Source organism: Synchytrium microbalum, assembly GCF_006535985.1.
Source record: "Synchytrium microbalum strain JEL517 chromosome Unknown SmJEL517_scf0006, whole genome shotgun sequence".
In the NCBI taxonomy this organism is placed as follows: Eukaryota; Fungi; Chytridiomycota; class Chytridiomycetes; order Synchytriales; family Synchytriaceae; genus Synchytrium; species Synchytrium microbalum.
Genome location: NW_022158355.1, coordinates 279,294 through 305,114, shown reverse-complemented (window position 1 = coordinate 305,114; position 25,821 = coordinate 279,294). Strand labels below are relative to the sequence as shown.

Sequence of the window (25,821 nt, the reverse complement as noted above, 5' to 3'; positions counted from 1 at the left end):
GTAGTCTCCCATAGAACTCTTTATATGTATATTTCGTAAAATAGAAACCAACGAGACAGATTATTTTGAAACTACTCCGTCTCTGTGTGTCTGATGTATTAACAATACAAGAAATATAAACAAATCGTTCGAGAATCTAAATGAGTGTCATTTTGATATAGTGGTATTGTTGTGTGTTTGACGAATGATTGAGAACATCCTGACTCAAAAGTCATCCAAATCATCCGAGCTGAAGCCATTACTTATATGCACATTCTCCAAATCAGCATTGTGCGGCGTTATGATATTCGCACTTCTAACCGAGTCGAAATCAACGTTTCCTGGCCTGGACAGTAACGGACGTCTGTTCCTATATTCACGCAAAACAGGGTCAGACCAAAGTCTTGAACGAAACACAAATCTCAGGAAACTCACTTTCTCAACATGAGCACCAGCCTCACAAACTGTATCCCATTCCTCACAACCAGCAACACCGTATCCAGCACCGCTTCTCGCGACCGTGCCTTTGTGCATTCGCCAAACAGCAGGTAGAGCAGTGTCATGCCGCATAAGAGCACCATTACGAGGTCGACAATGTTCCATGTTGATTTCCAGTATAGCTGTATGAGAAAAACTGTGAGATACGTGTGAGGGAAGGAGTTTGGAGTGTAGGGTACCTTTCCAAGCGCAATAAATCGAATCGACACTTCAGCAATCATTGTTAGGTTTACGACTGCTTCGAGGATGTAAAACCAGCCTGATGGACTACAAGAAAGAGAAAATGAGCTATGGCAACAGGGGCTACCAGTGCATTTCGTCGAGTTCAGCATACCACGTGTCAGATAACGACTATCAAGAGCAAACCGTCAGCGAAACACCCACTCCCAATACACCAAAACAACATCTCTTACCATTCCAACAGATATCAAACTCAACACCGCCATCACTAGATACAACCCCTTATAAAAGTTCGAATGCAGCAGCCTGTTTGCACCTGAATGTATGATTTCGGATGTCGTCAGCTTGTAGGAGCTGGGCATATTGTATGTCGAGCCAGTCCATGCTATGGAGGACGCGCCCAATACTGAGACGGGAGATGGTAGTTGGGATCCATTGCTAGTAAATTGGGAAATGTTGGTTAATGTGCGAATAAAGCGGGAAGAGTAGTAAAAGGAGGGTTTACAGGAAGGCGGCTTCGTCGGCATCAGCATCTACAGCAAGAGACGATCGTATCCAGCGTTGGGCCTTGACTTGGAAGGTTTGGGACATTTGCGTTGGTTGAGTTGCGGGGTTGAGGTTTGTGAGTTTTCAAAGACGAGCGAGAGCTGAAACCCTCACGAGTGGCGCATGAGGAATCCAGGATTTTCGCGTTTCTACATCATCTTTGATACTCTTCAAACTTGACGCAGAATCGCGGAATGATGTTTTTATTACCGCCAACAATATCAACTGCCAACACAATCTGTAATTCGTTGAAACAATGGGCGACCCTATATTTCTGTGGATACAGATCTTTAGGAGAGATGCTGAGAGGGCAAATCACCCTTCTGCCCCAGTCGAAGAGTTAAGGATGTGCAACAAAAGTAGAAATTGATCCCAAAGAGACTGCATGTTATGCACATTTACCGATCTGGTTGCTCAATGGAAAGTCTTTTGGATACACGCTGACAGGGAGATACGACAAACGCAAATTCTCACGGCCTATCAAGCTATCTGGTTTGTAGAGCGTATGGTTGGAGTAGGTTTAAAGTCGAACGCAGATGTCTATCAGGACGAGCTGGATACGGTCTTGTCCGCTGAAGCATCACAACGATGCAAGGTGTTGAAACTCTCTGTAAGCAATGAAAGTGCTGATTTGTCGGAGGTGAGCCCATATCCTGACGAAATGACTGATGAAGAGGTGCATCTTGAGAAATTGAAAATGGTTTATAGACTAGTCGAAGCCATCCGCGGCTCGACCGTAGATGGCCAGTAGGCTTGTCGACCATCGCTTGTAAATCCGTTGTTTCTTGTAAATTGCTGCATTATATAGATCTTGGATCTATATAGATCAAATAAATTATTAGATTCACATAGAAACCCCTTGTCAAGATCGCAAAACGCACTTTCAATTCGATCATACGGCAATATATAGAACAAGTCTCATTCGACTTGTACTCGGACGTTGACAATTGGAAAGTTGGACAAATTGGAAGATTTTCGGCGCAAAGGGTGCCACACCCGTTTCATCCTGACAACATATTTTTGCGTTCTGTGGTGCAAGAAAAGCTAGGATTTATGTTTGGAATTTAACTATATACAAGTTCGATGGTGGTTGTGTTGTTGTTGTGTTGTTACGTGACTGAGTTATTAGCTGTCACTTGACTCATTAACCAAGTCTCATAGAATTGTCACGTTTCGTCTTTTCTTGACTATTTTGGAAAAAAGGCTGGGTGATTTAGTGTTTGGCATCAATTTGTCACTAAATGGAATCTGGGCTTTTGAAAATCGAACTGAATCTGGGACAGATCATTTGACAATATTTGAGCGGGGTTGACTGCCATTCAGATGTTCCCAAAAACTTACGCTAATTGGATTGAGAAATCGACTGTATCCTCTTCGTCTTCCCATGTATCGTCCCAAACGTGTTCCTGTTGCTTTGATTCGTCAGTGTCTTCCCATGCTATGTATAGATGTAGGATTTAGTTGTTAGACGGTCTCTTTCCTGGTGAAATTAATGCTTGAAATTCGTGTCTCCTGTCGTGCAAGATTTGATACATGATGGTGGACTATCATACTCATGCAAATTCAAATTTTCAATTATCAGACATCAGCGGCTTCTTGGCGATATTCCAATTCCTCGTCTTGTTCCTCCGTACCGTCTTCGTGTTTGCAAAATGCTGATGACGAGTCTCCTCCTCCAACGACATAGCATCGTTGCAGATGCATTGACATGGATAATTCCAAGCAAAATATAGCACAATTCATCTGATCTCTTCTCCTCTTTTCCAAGTATCGTACCTTCAGTTGGAAAGTCTTCGAACTCATCGTCTTCCTCTAGCAAGACAATCTTCTTTTTGCTATCCTTGTCTTTATCCTCTACTTTGGCATCTTTGGAAGCAGGAGTAGCAGTCTTGGTATCTGCTGGTTTGGGTACTGGAACTGTCATTCTTGTTCTGGTATGCGTTTGAATGCGAATTCATGAATTATGAATGTGTAGCCTGTGAGGGAGCAAAACGAAATGAGGCCAGTCTGTATTATAAATCATCAGATTGCCTGGAAACACGCGTTTCGTCCAGCTTTAAGCAACGCAAAATTGCCAAATTGGCCCAAGACCTTGTTCATATCACATACAATGCAAAGCAAACATATGCACTAAGAATGAAATGAAAATAATTTCGTGATTTGTATGTAACTGAACGAATGCAAAGGGTTTCCGAGACTGGAAAGCGTCCTCCTGAGCAGCAGATCATGGTGGTTGTCCTAAAATGTTGCCGTCTATTCGTCACGATGTTTTGCAAGGGGTAAAAGGGAACCGCTGGAGGACATAACGATTCATTCGGCGTCTTTTAAGTACTAAGTCGGCGTAAATCACGTTCGTCTCACTGGACGTTTGCAGTAAAGTCTGTTTCCGCCGTTAACATTGGGTGGTGACAAAAGATCGTCAACACACTCAGACACGAAAACATGATGTGGAAGGCTGTGATCTTGCTGGCTTACTTTGCTGGCCTTGTATCATCGGCGCAGCTATTCACCACAACGGTATTCATCCCGTCGAACCATTCGGAATTCAGATGGACCGAGCTCGCCAGCCCTCCTGATGGTGCACCAGGTAAAATGCATTCAAGGACATGACTATCATGTCGACTCAACATTCCCTCCCTTTCCTTGCTCAAATCCCGTCTCAATTCCACAAAGACATCAAATCAGATTTCAGCTAACTTTTCTTTTACCTCCATCTGACTGCAAATAGCCATTTCAAAGACATCCTCCATTAGTATAGTGGGCAACAATGATGCTGCAAACAATCTGCAGGATCAAACCTGGGTGCGTTTGTTCAACTATAGAACTTTTTCGACATTGTTAGACACGCATGGGTTTCATGTCGAAAGCTAACACAGTCTCGTTATAGGGCACTGCATACCAGTTTGGAGGTGCTTCTTGTAACGATACCATCATACCTACTCCACCACCTGACAACTACAAGGTGTCGGCGTTCCTGCTCCTTCCATATCCACCAAACTCTGGACCATGCTCAGAGGCTGCATTGTTTGCGAGAGCCTTGAATTACTGTAAGATGATAAGTTTGCACTCACATTGCCACTCTGCATGTCGCTCCAAACACAATTCTACAAATGCACGTCCACTCCTTGACACGTAATCCTTTTTCTTAGCTGCCCAAGCGGTATTTTTCGCCTATTCACCAGCTCCAGCAGACTATTCAGGTGCAATCACAACAGCCATCAAAAGCACTTCCATATTCGTGCCTCTAGTGGGTCTCAATCTGAATGACTTTAGCAGCATGTTGACTGCGATACAATACTTTAATGCAATGGGAACTGTCTATCAAAACACTACCGCCTACAATTTTACAGAATACGGACCAGCAGTGAGAGCTGTACCTGGCTTCCTCGGTGTCGCCGCAGTATTAAACCCATCTGTAGCCAGCTCATCACTATTACTTCAATTCTTCCTCGCATTCGTTGCAGGTATCGTATTCGTCGGACTCCCATGTATATGTGGAGTACACCTCCTCGCCCGATACCGCCGTCGTCAACTCAACGGTGACTTGGCAGAAGGTGGACCTCTCCGAACCGGTAAACCAACACTCGACGCTCTAGATCTCGAAGCCCTCCCCGTAAAAGAATATCATCCGAAAAATAAAGGTGGACTGACTGATCCACCTGGCACACCGAATGGAGATAACGGACAAATGATATCTGCCTTGGAAATGATTAGAATGGATCGTATGAAGGCTAGACCTGTATCGGAACCAACTACACCAGTAGCTGCTATAACACGAGCTAATAACCCCTCTAGAGTGAATGTCCCGATTATACCGTCTTCATCATTAGGTGATGAAACACCATTACTTGCATCTGCTGGATCCTCTGTAAATAGCGTCGAGGGAGCCTTGTCGAATACTATGCCAAGCAGTCCGTCACGGACTATTGTAGCTGATCCTGAAGAAGAAATTAAGCCCGCTTCATTACCCGTATCACATAATTCATCTAGTGCTTCGTTAGGTGCAGATACCATACGACGTGCTACCCGTAAAACTAATCCAGAGACGGCTTCGATCGTCTCTGCAGCACCGACTATTGAGACTTGTGCTATATGTATAGAGCCGTATGAGGATGGAGAGTCTGTCAGGGTGTTGCCGTGTCATCACTTTTTCCATGCGGTTTGGTATGTAAATGTTGTTGGTGAATATCATGACAGTGCGAGTCATTAGCTTACCATTTCTCTGTTGTTCTTTTCGCAGTGTGGATCAATGGCTAAAGGAACGGGCAGCGGAATGTCCTATATGCAGAATCGAGAGTATGTTGACTCTTTCCATCTTCCTGTTTGCAAAGAAAAATATCGAGCTACAACAACTCCAAGAAAACCCAGCAACATCATAGACGTATGCTAACGCTACTTTTTCACCCACAGTCAAACCAGCACGATCCTCATTGTCGTCACAACGACAAAGGATAACCATGGACCTACTCAGGGACGACTCCTCTGCCATGTTTATCGCACCACCTACAAGGTCAACATCCGTATCCGTTACACCGATAGCCTCATCTTCTTCGTCTCCATCATCGCCAATATCGCCAATACATAGTGATACGACTACATTAGTCGAGTCTCCTGTTGAATCGAAACGGAATAGTGTTAGTGATGAAGAGGAAGTGGTGGTGGTTGGAGGTGGCTCTAGAGTGACATTTTCACCTGATACAAGAGATGAGAGTGGGGGAAACTGATTCAGTAATTGTATTTTGGATTTTTTTTGGTGGTCTTGCTAGGATTGTAGCAGAACGTTCTTTTTGTAATGTATTTTGCGAGATCCTTTTATTACTAAACATCAATTCGTATTGCTTCGTATATATGGCTTTCGCGGTTTGCTCGTAGATTTGGTTTTTCTGAGAAGTAATAGCGTACATACATCGCTTTTTTCGCTCACTTGTTTATATGACGATGCTTGTTTATGATTTGGCAACTTGATTCTGTGCTTATACAAATCGGGTTTATAAAATGATTTTTTCTTTTTTCCTCTCTCCCTACTCTTCATCATCGTCATTTCCTACTTGTAATCTCTTCCACACGACAGTTTACTTGTGCTGCACCCCATTTCCATTCGTCGCACCCCCCAGATCCTGGCTACTAGCCCCCGCAATACTCATCTTCCTCAAATTATCCATAACTTCACTGACTTCCTTTCTTGCAGGTCCCGGCACCGCCTCACCAGGTGCATTCCCACCCGGATCCGTAAAAGTACCCTCAAACCCTTCATCACCCTGATCTTCAAACGTTTCCTTAATCTTGGGTGAGCCTGGGGCTGATGCAGGTCGTCCAACACGTTTAGCGCCTTTGCCAGGTGATGGGTGCATGACAATCTGTGGCTGAGTGACGACATTAATAGGTTCAGGATACTGTTTATCGGTGGTAAACAACCCTCCATCCTCTACATCCCCTTCTTCAGCACCTGTCGAGTGATGTACAGACGACGATTCAAATAAATCGTCATCATCAACATCAGATCCTTCCGCCCATTCATCCTGTTCAGCAATCTCAGGCCACTTGCGACGTATCGCGACCCATCGTGCCTTCATATACTCGTACCCCATACGTTTCCAGTCTAGCAAGTCAGACAGCCGCTCGGTACGGTTTCGTTGATTGATGCGTTGACGGCGGGATTTCTGACAGAAGTCCATCATGCTGTCTGTTAGCTGCTGGACGGACTCCTCGACAGATTTCAGACGGCGGTCTACGATATATATGCCATAGTCTTCTGGATGGGATATCATTTCAGACATGAAGCAGCCAAAGCCTGATAGGTTGGTCGTGATACTGGGTACGCCCATGACGGTACATTCGGCTGGTGTGTACCCCCATGGCTCGTAGTATGATGGGAAGACACCGAGATGGGTGCCTCGTACGAATTCTTCATAGTCCATGGATAGGAGTGGGTTGTTTACAGAGAGGAATTCGGGATGGAAGACTACTTTTACTCGGTCGCTGGATGAGTTGAAGAGGTGGACTGTGCGGACTTGGTTTAAGATTGGGTCGTTCAAGTCGTCGGCCATGTTGTGAGTTACGATGGGTGGGAGTGTGTCTCGTGATAATGCAAAAATGCGACGTTTAAGGACAATGTTGTTGGATGAGGATATTATTTGCGAGCTATCGGGTAGTTTTCCTCTAACAACGATGGTAGGGAAATGTCAGGTTTCTTTAATTTTCAAACGTGGAAAGAGGCTGAAAACACAAAGTGGTCATGTGGTGTTGAGTGTAGTGAAGGTGACCAGGCCAGTCGACAGAATAACGATGCGAAGAAAAGAACGACAACCCGTCACAATGTGGAGTCGGCACCACTAGACTGATACACTCAACTAATTCACTCAACTAGTACTATTCTTACCTGGCAGCTGCTTCAAACAGACGAGTACCAATATCACGTTGGACTTCAGCAACAGTATCACGAAGTTGCTTCATGACTGCTTGACCTTTGAGTGCTTCCACAGTATAGCTGTGAGTGGCAGCTGGCATGATGATGAAGGCAACCACAGTCATTGGAGAATTGTAGTGCTTCAACCTCGCATTCAAACCTATACAGTAATGATGAAAACTTAGTTTGCTGCGACACAAGCACGTTTTTACTACCACCACCAATCATTGCCAGCACTTACGAGCCAAAGCCTCAATAAACATATCAACACCCTTGTTCCTGAATTCATATCGCCCAGCAGTAAAGAAGTACAATGTATTATCTAAGTCAAAGTCCTGATGCCCATAGAAATGCCCCCGCACAAACTCGTGAATCTTTTCCTTTGATCGAGCATGGAGATTCTGGAACTCGTGCAGAGCAGCAAACTTCACGACATTCAAACCATTAGGTAATACACCATCCGGTTTACGTTTCAGCAACCATTCAGCTTCATATGCGGTGATGTGGGATACGGTAGTGAACACATCAGCACAGTGTGCCGCTGCGCGTTCAATACAATATCGGTGGTAGATGCCACGTTTGCCGGCTTCGTGGTCTACGTTGAAATATCGGAGATTGTTGTAAAAGTCGACGTCACCTGCGCACAGGTAGCGGCCGAGGAGAGTAGCGTGGGTTGTGAAGACTGTGGCGATTTGGAGAGCTCGTTTGCGGATTAGAATGAGGGCTACACCTGCCAGCCATTCGTGGAAGTGGGCAATGACGACAGGGTGCGGGTAGCCTGGTCGTCCGTCCAGACCGACGACAGGGCGATGCTATTGATGGTAGTGGTGTGAGGATGTTAAAGATTGAGTCAAATGATGGAAAATGATGGAATGTCATGTTTGACTTGTCACTCTTGAGCAAACAAATGAGTGTTCAAAATCAAAATGCTTACAAGCTGCTGCAAGTTATGAATAACTTCACCCAAGAACCACGCCACCAAATACCCAAACACTATAGTATCATTAGCCTCGGTATCATCAGGTGGAGATGGAATTCCAGCAATACTCCATAAATCCGACTTCCATTCATTCATCCGATCATAACCAGAAGCGATATCCAAAAGCAATACAAAAGGAGCACCTTCCACGAGCCATCGTCCAAATACATATTTCACACCTCTGGCAGAGAGTGATTTGAGGGTACGTCGTAGAGCTTCCCAAGGCGGATCATCTATGACTTCAACTTCAATTTTGGCAGTTGCCCATGCCAATGGCCCAATAAGACAATATCTGTCTCCGTATTCGTTGACTGTGACTGGACATTTGGTTTTTATGACAGTGTAGATTCCTCCGACTGTGGTAAAGAGTAATGTGAGTCAGTTTTAGTTTGAGGTGCAAGCTAGCTGAGTGTGGACAATTGGCAAGTTCGAGTACCCTTGTTTGCGACCTCCATAGCACATTCGAATAGAATTGGTTTATTTGCATCGAAAGGCGGTCTGCCTATCTCTGCCGTCGACATCTTGAGCTGTAAGACAAGGTTTGAGTAAATGTCTGACAAAATGTTGGCGAGGAATGCGTTGATGTCGTCGTTTCGAAATCGACGGAATATCGAATTGTTCAGGCACTCTGACAGTTCGTAATATTCTCCATTATGGTCCCCATATCATTCCAACGATCAAAATTTGAATTCAAAAACCGCAAATTACTTCAAGCCAGGCAAGCTTGACTGTAGCAGTCTTTCAGGTAAAAGGAAGATCAACAGAATGATTTACACGTACCTAACGTCTGATTGACCGTCTTCTCTTTGAATAATACACGCTATTGAATAACCGCTAGGGTCCTGCGTTTTTGCAAATGTTCACGTCAAGCGAAGGAAGTACCGCAACCAACTATAAAAAGCTTACGACGCCACGCGCTGGAAAATGGCTTCTATTGGCAAAATTTACACCTCTGAGAACAGCTTTGTCACGTAAGCTCGTGTCTTAAACTAGCTGGCGACCACACACTATTTTTCAACATTTTTTAACTGATGGATCAAACATAGGGCGAAACTGCTGATTATCGCCAAATATTCTGGCGTTTCTGTGCAAATAGAAACAGTCACCTCTCTGGACAAGTTGAAAACCAAACTTCCATTAACTAAACTCCCAGCATTTGAAGCTCCGGATGGATTTGTCCTATACGAGTCAAATGCAATCGCTTATTTCAGTAAAGAATCAAAACATTCTTATCATTTTATATTTTGATGCATGTCGTCTGACCCTTATTTGCACACTTAGTCGCCGCATCGTCAAAATCCAACATGTTGGGAGCTTCAATACCCGATGCTGCAAGAATACAGCAATACGTGTATCTCGCCATGAATGAAATCGCTCCTGCCCAGAGCGCATGGGTGTACGCTTTGCTTGGATGGGCTGGTAGTCAAGCTTCGATAAAGCAAGGACAGGACAGTGCGAGGAAAGTCATGAATGCGTTAAACATTCATCTCAAACAAAACACGTTCTTGGTCAGTAATTCGGTTACAATTGCTGATATATTTGTTGTGGTTGGGTTGTTGCCATTGTATCGTGTGGTAAGTGTTGGGTTGTCGTCATAACATCATATATCGCGTTCATACGTCTTTTTTCTGCTTTTAGGCATTCGACACAACATTCATATCCGAATTCAAGAACGTGAATCGATGGTTTTCGACATGTATCAACCAACCACACTTTGTATCCATACTGGGGAAAGTCGAGATACCTTGCCTGGGAGGTGATCCAGCCAAATACAAGGCACCTGCAAGAATCAGTGGGGCGGCTGCTCCTCCAAAAATACCTACTGGGAAATACCTGGTCAAGACTGATGCTCCAAAGAGAACTGTTGCATTGTCGTCAGAAGGTGTGTATTGCATATGTAAAGGTTTTTTTGGTGATTGTACAGACATTGACTTGGGTTTGTGTTATTAGAACGAGCGGTATTTGATACACATACTAAAAAATATCCATATCTGAATGATTTGGAGTCGAAGACTACTGTTGAGATTCAGAGTATGTTGATGAACATAACAAGTTGACGTTGGGGGTTTTTTGGCTCACCCTTCTCAAATATAGTGTCAAACCTGGACAGCTCCAGTATCGCATCGCTTTCAGCTTTACTAGCTCTGCCTCTGATGGTTCAGGACCTAAATCTTTCATGCAAGTTGACAGAATGTGCAATTGGATAACCCGAATGTTCACAGCTAACACTCCATTGTTGTAGCCAACGCACTTGGTGAAAATGGAGCTGCTGCTCTCGCTCAAGGTTTAGCTCTGAACAAGTCGTTGAAGAGATTGTATTTGTCAAGTATGATGGGACTTGCATACCTCAAACCTTTGCCATGTTTTTTGTTGACGGAACTCTCCTCCATATGCTGTAGACTGCTCTCTTGGAGATACTGGAGTCAAGTCTATGGCTGAAGCCTTGTCAAAAAATACATGTGTTGACGAAATCTACCTGTCACGTAGGTTATCGTTGCACGTCAACCTATGTCACCAGACTTTACTAACTGCGTTGATGGTATAGAAAATGGAATCACGGATGGTGGAGCTAAGCTTTTGGCTTCAGCTTTATCAAAGAACGCGAGACTTCAGCTTTTGTCATTAACAGGTACGACGGAATACCTTGTGTTTACATGAGATTTGAAATCACTGAAGGCATGTTTTTTTGTCACAGAAAACAACATTGCGGATGACGGAGCGAGCAAGTTAGCTGATGTAGCCAAGAATTCGAGCAGTGGATTGGTTATTCTTTATCTCATCAGTGAGTATACGTCGTTGTTCTTTGGTTTTGAGGTTGTCTGACCTTCTCGTCATAGAAAACAAGATCAAAGACGCCGGTGCCAAATACGTTGCGGGTGTATGGAATAGCATAAATCCTTCAAAAAGCGCCCTTGCAAAGGTGTTTTTGTACGGAAATGACGTGTCAGATGATGCAAAGGATGCTCTGAAAGGACCCGCAGTGACTTTATAGATATCGCTTGGTTTGCATAAGAGGATATTAATAGAATATTATCAAGACACTGCGTTTATTATCCAAAGGTTGTCTTCGTTTTTTTTTTGGATCTGCGGCAACTCACACAATTCGCTCCAACAACAAGTACTCACAACGATGCCACAACACCACTTCACGAACTGGTCGAGGACGTATTCATGCGATGCATCGCATTTCATTAACGCTCATAACGAAGACGATGTCACCAAGGCCATTGAACTTGCCCGTTCGATTCGTAAACCATTGAGAGTTGTTGGAAGTGGACATTCGCCTTCTGATATCGTATGTACTGATGGGGTATTGCTGAGTTTGGATCATATGAAGAGTGTAGTCAAGGTGAGTTGTCATGTGTTAGTATTGTTGAGTCTTGTTTGAGCAATGACATTTGGGCCGTGCTTGTGAAGGTTGATCTTAATCATGAATAAGCCGGGGATGCAATGTGTAAAGGCATAGATTGATTGTGTTTGTGCGTATATTTAGGTTGACAAGTCGTCAAATACTATTACAGTAATGGCTGGCATCAAATTATGGATGCTGAATGAAGTATTGCACAAGTTGGGATGGGCATTACCGAATCTTGGATCGATAGCTGAGCAGTCTATAGCTGGAGCTATCTCTACGTGTACGTGAGATCACGATTTGAATTCGAATGCCCAAAAAACCGGCCTAACCACTGTGATATAGGCACACACGGCACTGGAGTCTCACTCGGAAACCTATCAACAGCAGTAAACTGACTCGAACTTAAAGTCCTCGTTTCGTACATTCAGCTTATCCGTCTCTACATGTTAGGTAGTAGGCCTTACACTAATAAACGCAAACGGCACCATCCAAACAATCACCAAGAACGACAACCCATCACTCTTTTCAGCTGCAGCATGCTCTCTTGGTGCCTTAGGCGTCATAACACGAGTAACGCTCAAATGCCCTAACTCATTTCGATTAAAGGCATACCAGTTGCCAATCAAATTTAACGAGATGGTTGAATCATTTGACCAGTTGGCTGCTTCTGCTGATCATGTACGGTTTCATTGGTTCCCATTGACTGAGGATTGTGTTATGTGGAAGGCTGGGAAGACTGCTGAGGTAAGACAGCCATGACGAATTTTGAGCTGTGTAGGACTGCCAAAAAAACCGGCTATCAAAACAACTAAATAGGCGATACAACCTGCCAAATCAAACTGGTGGAATGACAAACTCCGTGGCTACTACCTATACGAAGCCGCACTGTACGCATCAGCCTTCCTTCCATCCATAACACCAGTCCTCAACCGTGGCCACTTTGCACTAGCAGCCGGTCCAACAAATCAACCACCATCCGTTATCATTGACGACAGCTACCGCGTATTCGCCATGGAATGTCTGTTTAGACAATACGTATCTGAATGGGCTATCGATCGGAAGGATGCTCCTGCTGCGTTAAAGCAATTAAAGGCACTGATTTTGGAAAAGAAGTGGATGGTACATGCGCCTGTTGAGGTGCGGTTTGTGCAGAAGGATGATATCATGCTGAGTCCTGCGTATCGGAGGGATACGTGCTATATTGGGATTATTATGTACAAGTAAGTTTGGTTGTGAGGAAACAACATGGAATATGATTGGACCCTTTTTTTGTTTCACTAGACCATACGAACGAACAATCCCTCATGCTGAATATTGGACTGGATTTGAGAATATTATGAAGTCATTTGGTGGGAGACCACATTGGGCAAAGGTAATAGCCGGTCGTGCAAAAAAATCCTTAGAGAAGGTTTTCATATCACTGACTGTGTCGTCTCTGTCATTAGGCCTTCCAATTAGGACCATCGGAACTATCCAAAATATATCCTCGCTTCACGGACTTTGTTGATTTGGTCAGGAAAATGGATCCTGAAGGCATTTTCGCAAACGATTATATCAAACGACATATTCTTGGGAGCAAGAATCCTGCTTCTGTTACATCCAAACTATAATAAATTCGGTCTACTCTCACTCTACATGTCTTTGGTTTCGAAACTAATGGGATCGTATCTGTTGAATTTCTGGATGGCAACGCAAACCTTTGGAAGAGCAAAACTTCTTTCTTGGGAGTCGGCATCGTGCTCGACGTGCTTCAAGTCAACAGTGGCATATGGTTTCAGAGTGTAAACCTTGAAGTAAGGTACACATCTGTGCTCGTTTCGTGGTTGTTAAACACAACAGTCATCTGTTAATGATCTGGAAACGAAGAATAACGTTGAACTTCGACGTCAGTTGTAGAATGTGGAAGGGCATGCATTCTTCTCCAATAGCATCTCACCTTTTTTGTATATAAAATAGTTACAACCCTTAGGGACCACTTTCATTCGTCAGAGTCAGTTTCAGGTCAATGGCTCCGGGTCTAATCTTTCAAAACTAGACTTCTTCATGCTTGTTTGATAATGTGTACTTTGACATCAACACGGACGAAAACCTCTGGTTATTATTAGTCTAATGCTCCTTACTTTTGGCCAGCAATTTGGAAAAGACAGCAGGTGGACCAGCAAATCAACCACCCTCCGTAGTAATTGGCGACAGCTACAGTGTATGCGCCATGGAATTTCTATTCAGATCATGCGTATCTGAATGGGCTATCGATCGGAAGGATGCTCCAGCTGCGTTAAAGCAATTGAAGGCACATATCAAACACAGAACAAGAATGCTCGTCGTAGACATTGCTTCGGGTAGTTTAGAGAAACTCAACATGTTTCCCTCCGTAGACAGCTTCTTGCCACACTGACGAAATGAACGAACAATCCCTCACACTCAATGTAGGATTTGATTTGAGAATATCAGAAATTCCATTTGGTGGAAGACCGCATGGGGAAAGGGTGGAATTCACAAAGCAAAAGAAGTGTGCGTTCGAGATAAATGACACTTATGCTTGTCGTCCTTGTGTGTGCCTCTTTTCAAGTAGGACCATCAGAGCTATCAGTCGAACGTATGCTCACTTTACAGGCCTCGTTGATATAGCCAAGAAAATGGAATCCTGAAGACACCTTTGCAAATGACTGCATCAGACGACACACCCAAGCAACCAAAACTGCCAATACCATTCCAAACTACATTAAAAGAATTGTGTGTCTCTATTTACAACTTATCCTCTTTGAAACAATGGAGCAACGCCAATTTCATCAAAACCACTATAGACATGTCCCTCAACTCAGATGGCGAATCCAAAGACATTAACTATGACATACATTGTCTTTGAGTCGTACTTGTAAGTGACAGATCCTAATAGAAACAGGTGGTTAGGATGCAGGACCTGTGACCATTGTCGTTTTGTGTTTGTGTGTTTGTGTTGGTATACCATCAGTGGCTGCATCCCAGTAGCACGATGAAGCAGCATGCAGACCAGCACCGTTTTTCTGCATTATCGTGCATGTTACTAGGTATGAAATATAAAACGTAAGATTCAGCATTCAAGGAGCAATCGAGTTCGTAGGGTGATGGAATGGAGAGGTTTTTTTGGGCCATACCTATATACTTGAATGGTCGATTCAAGCCACTTAATTTCTTGAGACATTGTTCAATGACGTTGCTATTCCATTGGGATACTTTGCCGTGATGGTATGGCGCGTTTTGTATCGTTGATTCGATAGACTAGCGGGTAATAAAAAGCGATAAAATGGTAGGAATATGGTTACTCATAGGATACACCATCGTTCTCTCGTACCTCTTTTACAATGTTGGTAACGTCTTCTGCCACAAATGCTTTCTATAATAAAAGTTGGCATGAATTTTTGATGAGTTGCGTTGTAGTGGTGAATGCGTTAAGGAAGAAGGTGACGACAATGGATTTTATGCATGTAAGATCTAAATTTTGTATTGCCTGACAGCAACTTGAAGGATCATATTCGTCGGTTTTTGCCTTGTCTCTTCAACTTTTCTTTAAACAAATGAATTGCACAGTCTGTGATAGTTCTTCAAGAAGCAAGTCCGAAATGCAATGATACAAGATATGATCTGTGTGATCCCACTTACCTCTTCGTTGATCTCGTCCATTGGAAGCAAGACTGACAAGTTATTGATGTGTTTTCGGGAATTCTGAAATCTAGAGGTATGTGGAGTTCAAATGGAGTTGATAAACAGTGTGAACGGACGTGAGATATAGTTTGGTGAGTCAGGATGCGATTTACGTTACAAGATACAGCTGTTTGGTCTCTTTTGGAATGACATTGAAGCTCAACATACACATTTGACCCCTTATTAGAACTGGAATTGTGAACCTGTACCTTGTCGTACGTAGCAAGATCACGATTAAGAAATGAAGAGTCATCCCTCTCCGAACGTTGCCAATCCAAATGGAGATCGTTGAACGAATCTCGTCGAGATTTCAAGCTTATCGAACTCTGAAATTTCGAAAATACCTTTGTCGATATTTGACGCGTCTCATCTGTCTTGACAAATCTGTGTTTCACGCACTCCTTCCCACACTGCTCCAAAACGCTCGCACCAAAAACAAATACACAAACACAAAAACAATGCACATCCTCGCCTACCTATTCATAATCACCTGCGTCTACCACATAACATGCACTCCAAACCCAATCATCATCAAAGGCTCGAAATTCTTTGACTCGAAAACGCATGCCCAGTTCTTCATCCAGGGTGTCGCATACCAACCACAGAAAGATGGCAAGATTATTGATCCGATAAGTAACGCACGTCGTGCTGAATGGGGTCGTGATTTGAAGCTTATGAGGGGGTTGGGTGTTAATGTTATTCGTGTTTATGAGGTGGGTAGTGCATTTGATTCTAGAGTGCATGATTTGAACGATAATGAAACGCTTTTGTGCAGGTGGATCCAGACGTCGAACATGATGAATTCATGAATGCTTTGGCTCAAGGCAATGTGTATTTGTTGCTGGATGTTGGATCTGGAAAGCAGTCCATCAATCGTGCAAATCCTTCGTATACGGTGGAGCTTTTGAAGGGATATGTGAAGACTGTTGATGCGTTTTCAAAGTACGTATTAATAAGCGTGTATACAAGGAATAATTGTATTTCATCCAAACTATCTATGTGCACAATTTTCTTTGATTAGGTACGATAACTTATTGGGCTTTGTTGGAGGGAATGAAGTCATCAATAAAGCGTCTAATACCAATGTGAGTGTTATTAGAGATATGAGTAACTTCGGTTTTTTTTGTGTGCCTAAGAATACTTACTTCCTTTTACTTCAATGATAGGCTGCTCCATTCGTCAAGGCCTTGATCCGAGACTTGAAGACGCACATCAAGGAAACTGCTCCTCGACCAATACCTGTTGGTTATGCAGCTACAGATGACGACGCTACGAGACTTGCTGTTGCTGCTTACATGGCTTGTGGTCATGCTAATGAGACGGCTGATTTCTTGGGAATCAATGTAGGCTTTGGATATAACGTATTTTTGCTCGATATGACAAAACTCCAACACCATCTTCGTGACCTATAGCTCTATGAATGGTGCGGCAACAGCTCGTATGAAATCAGTGGATACAAGGATCGAACGGAAAACTTTAAGAATTATCCGATTCCAGTGTTTCTTTCTGAGGTAAACGAGTAAATATCTGTATAATCTAAAAACGAAGGAAGCCATCGATCGTTTACCATTCTACGTCCTTTTTCTATAGTATGGATGCAACATGCCACTTCCTCGAACGTTTACCGAAGTAGCCACTATATATGGTCCAGACATGACACCTGTCTTTTCAGGCGGTCTGGTATACGAATATAGTGACGAAGGCAACGACTATGGCCTTGTCAAAATATCTGCATCCAACACGACCATACTGCCAGACTACTACACGTTCAAGAATGCTCTATCACAAGAACATCCACATGGTATATCTATGGATCAGCAATCTGCTACATCACCATTATCAACATGTCCGAGTCAAAGCAGCACATGGTTGGCAACCTCAGTACTTCCACCCACACCCAACTCGTGCATTTGTGATGCTATGGTAAAATCGTTGACATGTGTCTCGTCGTCTATGGTACAGACAGCATCAGCCAATACTGTAGAATCCACCTTGTCTAAAGTGTGTGGGATGTTGCATGCTCAGAATCCTGACGATGCTTGTCCAGAGATTGCACCTGGAAATGGTACGTCGGCTAGTGGGTATGGGGTTTATAGTGCGTGTTCGTTGGAACAGAAGCTTAGTTTTGCTATGAACAAGTGAGTGCAAATGCTTGCAAAAAAAACGTTCCTTTGAGCTTTGAAAATCTGATTCCTTTTCCACTCGTTAGATTCTACTTCAAACAACAGTTACGAGTTCGATCTGAAGCATGTGATTTTGCAGGAATGGCTCGATTGGTGTTGTCTCGAACTAGACCCACTTCTGCAAAATCAGTCGATACAGCCCAATGCACTTCTGATTCAATGTCTTTTCCATCGTCTGATAGTAAACCTGCTAGATCTGGTACACGAATAGTAGTTTACAGTATAATTTCATTGTATTTTTGGGTGCTCGTTTTGCTCATAGTGTTATAAATAACATACAAGTTGGCGGTGCATACATACAAACAATATTTATATTTAACGGACACCGAAGCCCATGGCATCTTCCACGGCTCTGGCTGCTCGAGATTAGTAGCTTGCACACAGATCTTCGCCAGATATCTGCTCCCTTAAATCTGACGGATTACCTGGCAGACTCTCCATATGTTCAATGATATTCATGGTCATTATCAAGGTCGCCCATCTTTTCTTTATCGATTGCGGCTTGTAGTGGCATTGTTGGGGTAATAAGAAACGTCAACATCATTCAGCGATTTCTCCCCAAAATTCCAAGATTATTCCTCATGCGCCACTCGGTTTGGCCTTCTCTATGCTTTCAGACTTATAAATAGATATTGCTGGTTTTCCCAAAGTAATACAATTTACAAATTTGCAGAAAAAAACTCATGGTTTAGCAATAATTCAGCTGGTTGACCCTCGAAGAGCTCAGCGATCAAAGATGAAGGAATGTGCGCCCGGAAATCATCGACCATATAGGCGACCGACTGAATATCGTTCTTTGGACAATAATTTCCACCTTCGTCTGTTGAACTGCCAACAGCCGGAGCCCTCCAATGATTCAAAGTAAAAAGCGGTCTAGTGTAAGGTCTACCACCATTTTCCAGGTCTATTATCACCCAAGTCGTTCCACTAGTACGGATTACATTCTCCCAACTTACTAATACACAAAGATAGACTCAGCATTAAACTATCCGGTTTGCGTGAAATCCTGATTCATTACTCACAATCTCTATGCACCAGGTTGGCTCGGTGTAGAGTCAACAATCCTTTCAATATACATTTTAAGCAGTGCTGCAACTCCTTGGCATTAGATGGACGTTGATGATATCCAAGAGGCTGTAATGTAACCCGATATACGTTTTTCTCGACACGTGGCCCAGTGAGCGCGTGTATGACATATGGAGTCGTAGCAGCAGCAGCATACAGATCAATCAGGGCCTAGTGAAACTACAATGAATATTCTACATGGCAATTTTACGTTAAAGCAGTAAATGCACTTACCGTCAGATCTGACCAAACGTAGCGATTGAATCCCGCAATCTTCTTGTCAACACGATCATCATACAGAATCAGCGTACGTATCTAAAGGACCACAGAAATACTGAATAAATAGGTAAATGCCACGCCAGTACCAGAATCGTAGCGACGCACGATTTCCATCTCTTTAGATAAAACCTTGATATCTGGCTTGAAAATACTTAATCGGATATTGTCCCATCATATTCATTGTAAGCTCGAAGAACACGACAGTAGTTCAACATTATGACAGACGCTCTGATTCGAGACATTGGCGTCCGGAGATCGAGAAGTGGACTGACAAATCTAAGGCTTCTAGACTTGTCCAACGAGAAAAACCTGGAAGGATGGAAAAGAGGTTATAAATGGGCTCAATGAAGTTCGGGCTTTCACTTACTGCACCAACGTTCCACAGGTAGCGGTACACAATTACATAGGCTGCGGACCATAAGTCACTACTGACCAATTAGTCGCCTTCTCAACGAGCCCCTGTCGAGGAATCTCGATTGGGCTACCACTTTTCTTCTCTTCGGCTTTATATATCAATCGACCGTTCAGCCATATACAGACGTCAGGGCTCTTTTGGTGCAGCGTAGCGGAAGACACATCCATCTTGTCTCGATTGTACTCTACAACCAAGTCCGACAGTTTACAAAAATACAGCAAAGGCTTCAATATCACATCATCCCATAAACTGATAACTATTGACACGAAAGCCTATCAGCCCAACTCGCCTACAAGACGAGAGACAAGGACCTACACATTTTTTCGTTGCCATTTGCAGGTATACTGTCTTGGCGAACTACTTTTGACCATGTACGTAGCCAAGATTCAGGAGCAGAAGGGTCGACCGTGAGGTATTTGAGTTGGTCGAGGTCTTCTTTGTCACCAATCCATTCTCTTATAGGACAAGGTTGAGCAGGAGATGTTTTCAGGAAGGATATAATGCTCTCAGAGTCCATGCGCCCAGCGCAACGAGAAAGCAGAGTCTGTATCAAACCAGCGATTGTAAATTCTGTTTGCAGAAGAAGTGAGCCAAACATGGGACTTTCAAGCATCGAGTCAACGTCGGTATTGAGTGTTTCATGGGGGGCTTTTCTTGCGAGGCAGCGTTGGGCGCTGTAGTTACTTGGTCCTTTCATGTTCAATGACATTCTACTAGCTTGAGAAAGCGTAGGTATGACGACTCTCAGTGGATTGTCATAACTTGTATTGGTGATGTCTTTGATTGCAGCATTTGATTTGAGTGGCTGTTTGCATTCCGGATCAGTATACACATGCAATTCAGCAACAGCGACATCATCCAGCCTTGGCTTGAATGTATCCTTCACCAGTTGTTTCAAATCATGTACAATGCTATCTGCAGGAAACTTCACTGGAGCTGGTTCCATGCCTTCGACCTCAATAGGGACATTGTCGGCGTCTCGCTAGTATAGCCTGACCCATACCACTGCCGTCTCCATGGTGCTCTTATACGGCAAGTATACATATATACCTTTGTTTGCGATTTTTACGAAAGATGGAGTAGAGAGACTGCATAACGAGACGCGACAAAGAATGCCAGAAAAATATGCTAGATTATGCCAATATTCAATGTATGTTGCTATTGTCGAGTAAAGTTAGCGTTTTTTGCTTGGACAGTCTCTTTGGATCATCTCCCATCCAAACAGAAAACCTGCGAAGTTTGGCAGCACGAATCGATTTTGTATTAGTGAAAAGGAAGGAACAAGATTCCATCTAGATTGTGCTGCTACAGGCAACCTGGATGAGTCTACTACTGTGCCGTATCAATCATGGAGACCAACAATCAAACCTTTCCACAAAGAACCGTCCAACAATCAATAATACCGACGAAACCGAGTCAACCAGTCCAGACTCTCCTATCTCCTGCTGGATTCCCACCATTTAGAAGCGGAACTGTGCCTAAAGAACCATCGCCATTGTATTCAACTCCTCCTCCGGCTAGCAATCAATCAACGTCCAGTACGACTACTACGACGCAAGGGAGTAGCAACAATGCTGTATCAAGTAATAGCAGTAATAGTACAACAACCACCAATGCACCATCTACAGCATCGCATCCGCCAATACCGTCCACCCATAATGTAATGCCTCATACAATGGCTGCTTTCACAATCCCGTCCAATACTCAATCCACGGCAATAGGTCTAGCACCGTCTCTGCTACCTCCACCACCATCGCAGCAACACTCCAATAATATATACTCTCAGTCGCCACAACACCATCCTCAGCAACCAGCACAGATCAAGACTGGATCAAACCATTTGTCCGGAACGGGCTCGCCATTACCACCGCATCAGCAGCAACGGAATACGAATAATACGGGGTATACGAATACCAGTGCTGGGAATACTCGAGATCAACAGCATCTGTCACCTGGTAGTGCTAGCATGCCAGCAACTACAGCACCACAACCAACCGCAAACCCATTCGCATCGTCACAGCAGCCATCGATATATGCCGCTCCGCCTCTTAAAAAGGATGCTGCTCCTGCTCCCTTTGGTGCGAGAGGTAGAATAGGCGTCCCACAGAATAATAGCAGCAGTAGTAGTAATAACACGTCACCGCTACCCCCAATACCAATCTCACCGTATACAACCGCCGTGTCTGCAAACATGTCGTCGATACAAAACATGGCGCAGTCGAATAGCAATAAGGGGTATAGAGTCGCGCATGCTATGGATCAGGCAATGTATGACGATGAATCGCAAATGATGATGACTAACAGTCATTCGGGAGTCATGTCGCATCATCCTGCTACGTCTGCAAGCAATAGCAGTCTGATACCGAGACAAGTCCATGAGGATCATATAGTGAGTGAAGAAGAAGCTGCTTGGAATAAAAAACGTAAAGCCATACCGCAGGAAGAAACGCTAGGACAGTTCCTAGGTCTGCCCAAACAACAGCTGCATCAGTTTCAGTTACAGCAGGATGATCGCAAGAAACGTAAAGTGGGAGATGTTGTCGTCATTAACGATGATTCGCTGTGCAAGATACCGGATGGAGTCACTGAAAAGTTTTTGGGACATGTAGTGTATACAGGTGCTACAGTAAGGGGTAGCAATATGAAACAATTTTTGTTGCCGCCATTCTCGACACGAGATCATTATGCTACTATTGAAGTGCGTGTGCCCGCAAAGTACCTGTCAGTTAAAGATAATATTGCTGTCGCTAACATGGCTGTATGGGGTACAAATGTATATACTGATGATTCAGATGTGGTCGCTATGGCTGTACATGCTGGGTTCTTCAGACCGTATGATGGTGTCAAGGTCGATGGTGCTGGTGCAAAGAGTGAACCGAATAGTGCTGCTGGAGTGAAGGCTGAAGTTAAGGCTGAAGTCAAACAGGAGAGTCATGTTGCTAATGATGCGAAAGAAGACGCTAAATCTGCCGATGCTTTGAATGATATAGTAGGAGTAGGGACCAGGTCTGATGATAAACAAGCGAACAATGTCAATAATAGTAGTAGTAAAGCGTTAAAGAATGGCACACCAACACCACCACAGCAATCCGAACCAGTATATAATCTCTTTGAAGTACAGCCACCATCACCAACAATACCAAAACAACGACTACTGCCTCCTCCACCGTCAGAACCCATTCAAGGGGAATTCAACCCGAAAACAAATACACCATCACACGATATATCAGTCACATTACGTATCTTGCCACAACTATTGCATTACTATCCATCAATGAGACATGGCATCACATCTCGAGGATGGGGTAGTAGTCACGATGGTGAATCACTACGAGTAGAATCCGTGACGATTATAAAAGATAGGCCACCTGTAGATTCGTCTGGACGTAAAACTGGATCTAAGGAATGGAATGTCTTTGCCCGTGCTGTTGCTCTAGATATGCTTGGAGTATCTAGTAATAATAGCCCACAGCCAATGACACGACCACAAGAGGGATGGGAGACTGAATACTCGTTAGGAGGAGGTGTCACCGTTGTCTTTTCACCTCTTACAGGAGTAGCATGTCTGAAATATGCAGCCAAGATATTACTAGATTGGCCGCCGCATCTACGGGACTTGTATGCAGCAATCCAGAACCCTGTATATGGACAAGTTGTGTCTGTGGATGGGGATAGTGCTGATGGCTTTTCGAGAGCTGAAGTACGACATGCTGGATCTGAAGGGTGGCCGTACTGGAGGCTGAAACTGAATCGTGGTGACGTGTTGTGTATAGAGGATTCTGATAACAAGGGGTACGTCTTATACGGACTTGGATTGAAAAGGGGGGTTTTTTGGATTGGAAACTAACTGTGCATATTTTACAATCAACTAGGTATATAATCAAACTGGAATCTGCCACCCAAAAGATAATTTTGCACGAGCAAGGAGGAGCAGCAGCAACAGCAGATCAAGACGATGCTTCGTCTTCCAACAAGAAAAAGGATGTCAAGGGTATTACATGTGAGCAATTGAGATGGGAGCCTGAAGGACTGTATATTATGAATGGTGGTGGTGTATCGAATCCTCCTACTCTGATTGCTGCTGAGCGTGTATACTGGAAGAGCAGGCTGTCTGCTGCTGAGGCTTCATTGTAGTGTAATTTTTTTGCTTGTAGAGACGTACTGATGGAAACGGTCAATATAAAAATGAGGATATATTTGCAATGATACAAAAAATAGTGAGGGATTGTTACTGCATGCGATTAAAGCGTTATGCTGATTCTTGCTACTTGTAACTTGCGTCTTTTGGTGCGTATCACAAGGCTCGACAACACTTCTGCCTTCACATCTTTGCAGCATAAAGCTTTCAGATCGACTTACAAGAGTATACTAGATCATATCTTCAAAGGCTTGCAATAATGGCACAAGCACAACCAGACTACTCGACCCTAAACTCGGAACTGATCAAGGTCGAACTCAAGGACTATATCGGCGTAATCACATTAAACAGACCTGATATTGGCAATCTCTGGAGTGATGATGTTGCTAAAGAGGTGAGATTTGTGTGTATAGATGATTGTTTATGTTGGGTGATGGAGCTGGGGGTTGGCAACATCAGGACATTTCCCACGTTTGTGAGCTAACAAATGGAATGTTTGGTGGACTTAGGTTATTAACGCCTTCCAGACGCTTGATGGCGATGATTTATGTCGGGTTATGGTTATTACTGGTGCTGGGTATGTGATTTCGTGTCTTGCAAAAACCACGCAATGGAAGCTCAAACCAACATTTTATTGTCTCTTGATCATTGACCTATAATCTAACAACGTTTTCAACTCACAGACGAATATTCTGCGGCGGCGCCGACTTCCGCGGTGGCAAAGATTTCGCATCTCGCAACACCACATACCCCACAGGCGAGCACTACCTCCTCGCACGTGAGGGAAACGGCACGCTCGCGCTGCAGCAGTTGCGTAAACCAACCATTGCGGCCATCAACGGTGCCGCTATCGGTATGATTCATCTCATTTAACTATAAAAACAAAAGCTGAAGCATGATACCATCCACAGGCATCGGCGCCACATTCCCTCTAAACCTCGACATCCGCATAACCCACCGTAAAAACAAGATCGGATTCGTCTTCAACCGCCGTGGAATCAACCTCGAAGCCGCTTCATCGTGGAACCTGCCACGTCTCGTTGGCCATGCACGCGCAATGGGGATTGTGTTGCGAGGCGATATACGTGCTGCAGAGCATCCGAGCTTGCGCCCGTTATGGGAGACGCTTGTCGAAGCGCCTGAGGATGTTATGCCTGCTGCGATGGCGCTAGCGAAAGAGATTGCGGTGCAGGCTAGTGTGGTTAGTAATATTGTGAATAAGGCGTTGTTGCTGCATCCGAAAGGTACGGCTTGTGATTTTGCAATATATATATTTGGAGATGCTGATTATTTTTGCATGTAGATACGGCAGGACAGCAGAGTCATTTGGAGGGGACTGCATTGTTTTATCTGGGTGGATCTGCGGATTCCAAGGAGGGCGTCCAGAGTTTCTTGCAGAAGAGGGATCCGAAATACACGAGTGTGCCGTCAAGGGATGTGCCGCCGTTTATGCCGTGGTGGTGAGTTGAGAGAAGATGAGGGCTGTTTGGCGAGGCATTGGATGTTTGTTGCAGGGGCAGTTTCTTTGCGCAGTTTTCTCACCTTACTTGTCAACTTAGGTCGACGCCTGATATGTCCAAGGGCAAGTATAAGCTGTAAAAGATGCAAGCTGAAGCCGTGGTTTGTAGTGGTACTTGGTACTAAAGTTGTTCCATCTCAGACAAAAAATGAAATACAAAAAGAGTCAGTTGTACTACTAAACTTGAAAGATTTTATATGTTTCAATTGAAAATACAAAGGGGAATTGATTAAGTAAAAGGTTTAAAAAGTTGACTGAGTGTAGAGCAAAAAAACTCAACTACGATTATTCATAGATCGAATCCATCAATCTTCATGCAAGACATCCTCATCTCGCCCACCACCACCATTATCACTATTACCCTCATCGTCAAATCCAGCACCAGCGCACCCACACGCATCCGTTATCTCCTCCACACTCGTCCAAAACGCCGTATCCATCCCCTCCGCATCAACGAGCTCCTTGACCGCACACGTCAGCGCATTTCCCTCCACCTTTAATAGCAAACCCAGCGCCGCCCACCTCCTAGCCCGTAGCCAGTGCTTGACACTATCTATAAACAGACGTGTAGCAGTCTGTGATATGATCATTGCGACTA

The 25,821-nt window shown here is 43.9% G+C and overlaps 9 protein-coding genes across 9 annotated transcripts; 6 read left to right on the top strand and 3 right to left on the bottom strand.

Moving 5' to 3' along the window:
- Positions 1-204: 204 nt before the first annotated feature.
- SmJEL517_g01753 (uncharacterized protein) lies at positions 205-1,248 on the bottom strand (the record flags this gene model as incomplete). The annotated part of the gene is made up of 6 exons (XM_031167681.1): positions 205-349; positions 415-599; positions 657-744; positions 812-828; positions 891-1,095; positions 1,163-1,248. The coding sequence occupies 6 exons, from the start codon at positions 1,246-1,248 to the stop codon at positions 205-207; spliced, it is 726 nt and encodes a 241-aa protein (XP_031026403.1).
- Positions 1,249-3,645: 2,397 nt separating this feature from the next.
- SmJEL517_g01752 (uncharacterized protein) lies at positions 3,646-5,927 on the top strand (the record flags this gene model as incomplete). Its single annotated transcript, XM_031167680.1, has 6 exons — positions 3,646-3,790; positions 3,932-4,005; positions 4,091-4,250; positions 4,353-5,367; positions 5,444-5,499; positions 5,614-5,927. The coding sequence occupies 6 exons, from the start codon at positions 3,646-3,648 to the stop codon at positions 5,925-5,927; spliced, it is 1,764 nt and encodes a 587-aa protein (XP_031026402.1).
- Positions 5,928-6,275: 348 nt separating this feature from the next.
- On the bottom strand, positions 6,276-9,109 carry SmJEL517_g01751 (glycogen(starch) synthase; the record flags this gene model as incomplete). Its single annotated transcript, XM_031167679.1, has 5 exons — positions 6,276-7,362; positions 7,583-7,769; positions 7,851-8,421; positions 8,544-8,944; positions 9,025-9,109. The coding sequence occupies 5 exons, from the start codon at positions 9,107-9,109 to the stop codon at positions 6,276-6,278; spliced, it is 2,331 nt and encodes a 776-aa protein (XP_031026401.1).
- Positions 9,110-9,512: 403 nt separating this feature from the next.
- On the top strand, positions 9,513-11,580 carry SmJEL517_g01750 (uncharacterized protein; the record flags this gene model as incomplete). The annotated part of the gene is made up of 11 exons (XM_031167678.1): positions 9,513-9,559; positions 9,635-9,798; positions 9,870-10,162; positions 10,227-10,470; positions 10,539-10,619; positions 10,683-10,781; positions 10,831-10,914; positions 10,988-11,071; positions 11,134-11,217; positions 11,284-11,370; positions 11,426-11,580. The coding sequence occupies 11 exons, from the start codon at positions 9,513-9,515 to the stop codon at positions 11,578-11,580; spliced, it is 1,422 nt and encodes a 473-aa protein (XP_031026400.1).
- A 138-nt stretch (positions 11,581-11,718) lies between these two features.
- SmJEL517_g01749 (uncharacterized protein) lies at positions 11,719-13,553 on the top strand (the record flags this gene model as incomplete). The annotated part of the gene is made up of 7 exons (XM_031167677.1): positions 11,719-11,937; positions 12,082-12,223; positions 12,286-12,329; positions 12,394-12,687; positions 12,760-13,163; positions 13,225-13,315; positions 13,389-13,553. The coding sequence occupies 7 exons, from the start codon at positions 11,719-11,721 to the stop codon at positions 13,551-13,553; spliced, it is 1,359 nt and encodes a 452-aa protein (XP_031026313.1).
- A 1,208-nt stretch (positions 13,554-14,761) lies between these two features.
- SmJEL517_g01748 (uncharacterized protein) lies at positions 14,762-15,603 on the bottom strand (the record flags this gene model as incomplete). Its single annotated transcript, XM_031167676.1, has 5 exons — positions 14,762-14,832; positions 14,909-14,986; positions 15,078-15,201; positions 15,275-15,316; positions 15,583-15,603. The coding sequence occupies 5 exons, from the start codon at positions 15,601-15,603 to the stop codon at positions 14,762-14,764; spliced, it is 336 nt and encodes a 111-aa protein (XP_031026314.1).
- Positions 15,604-16,082: 479 nt separating this feature from the next.
- SmJEL517_g01747 (uncharacterized protein) lies at positions 16,083-18,077 on the top strand (the record flags this gene model as incomplete). Its single annotated transcript, XM_031167675.1, has 8 exons — positions 16,083-16,337; positions 16,400-16,566; positions 16,646-16,709; positions 16,791-16,967; positions 17,037-17,135; positions 17,215-17,762; positions 17,834-18,006; positions 18,070-18,077. The coding sequence occupies 8 exons, from the start codon at positions 16,083-16,085 to the stop codon at positions 18,075-18,077; spliced, it is 1,491 nt and encodes a 496-aa protein (XP_031026305.1).
- A 2,837-nt stretch (positions 18,078-20,914) lies between these two features.
- SmJEL517_g01746 (uncharacterized protein) lies at positions 20,915-23,700 on the top strand (the record flags this gene model as incomplete). Its single annotated transcript, XM_031167674.1, has 2 exons — positions 20,915-23,358; positions 23,439-23,700. 2 exons carry the CDS (start codon positions 20,915-20,917, stop codon positions 23,698-23,700), a joined length of 2,706 nt encoding a protein of 901 aa, XP_031026306.1.
- Positions 23,701-23,963: 263 nt separating this feature from the next.
- Positions 23,964-25,303, top strand: SmJEL517_g01745 (uncharacterized protein; the record flags this gene model as incomplete). The annotated part of the gene is made up of 6 exons (XM_031167673.1): positions 23,964-24,098; positions 24,214-24,281; positions 24,388-24,557; positions 24,616-24,948; positions 25,008-25,164; positions 25,264-25,303. The coding sequence occupies 6 exons, from the start codon at positions 23,964-23,966 to the stop codon at positions 25,301-25,303; spliced, it is 903 nt and encodes a 300-aa protein (XP_031026307.1).
- Positions 25,304-25,821: the final 518 nt, after the last annotated feature.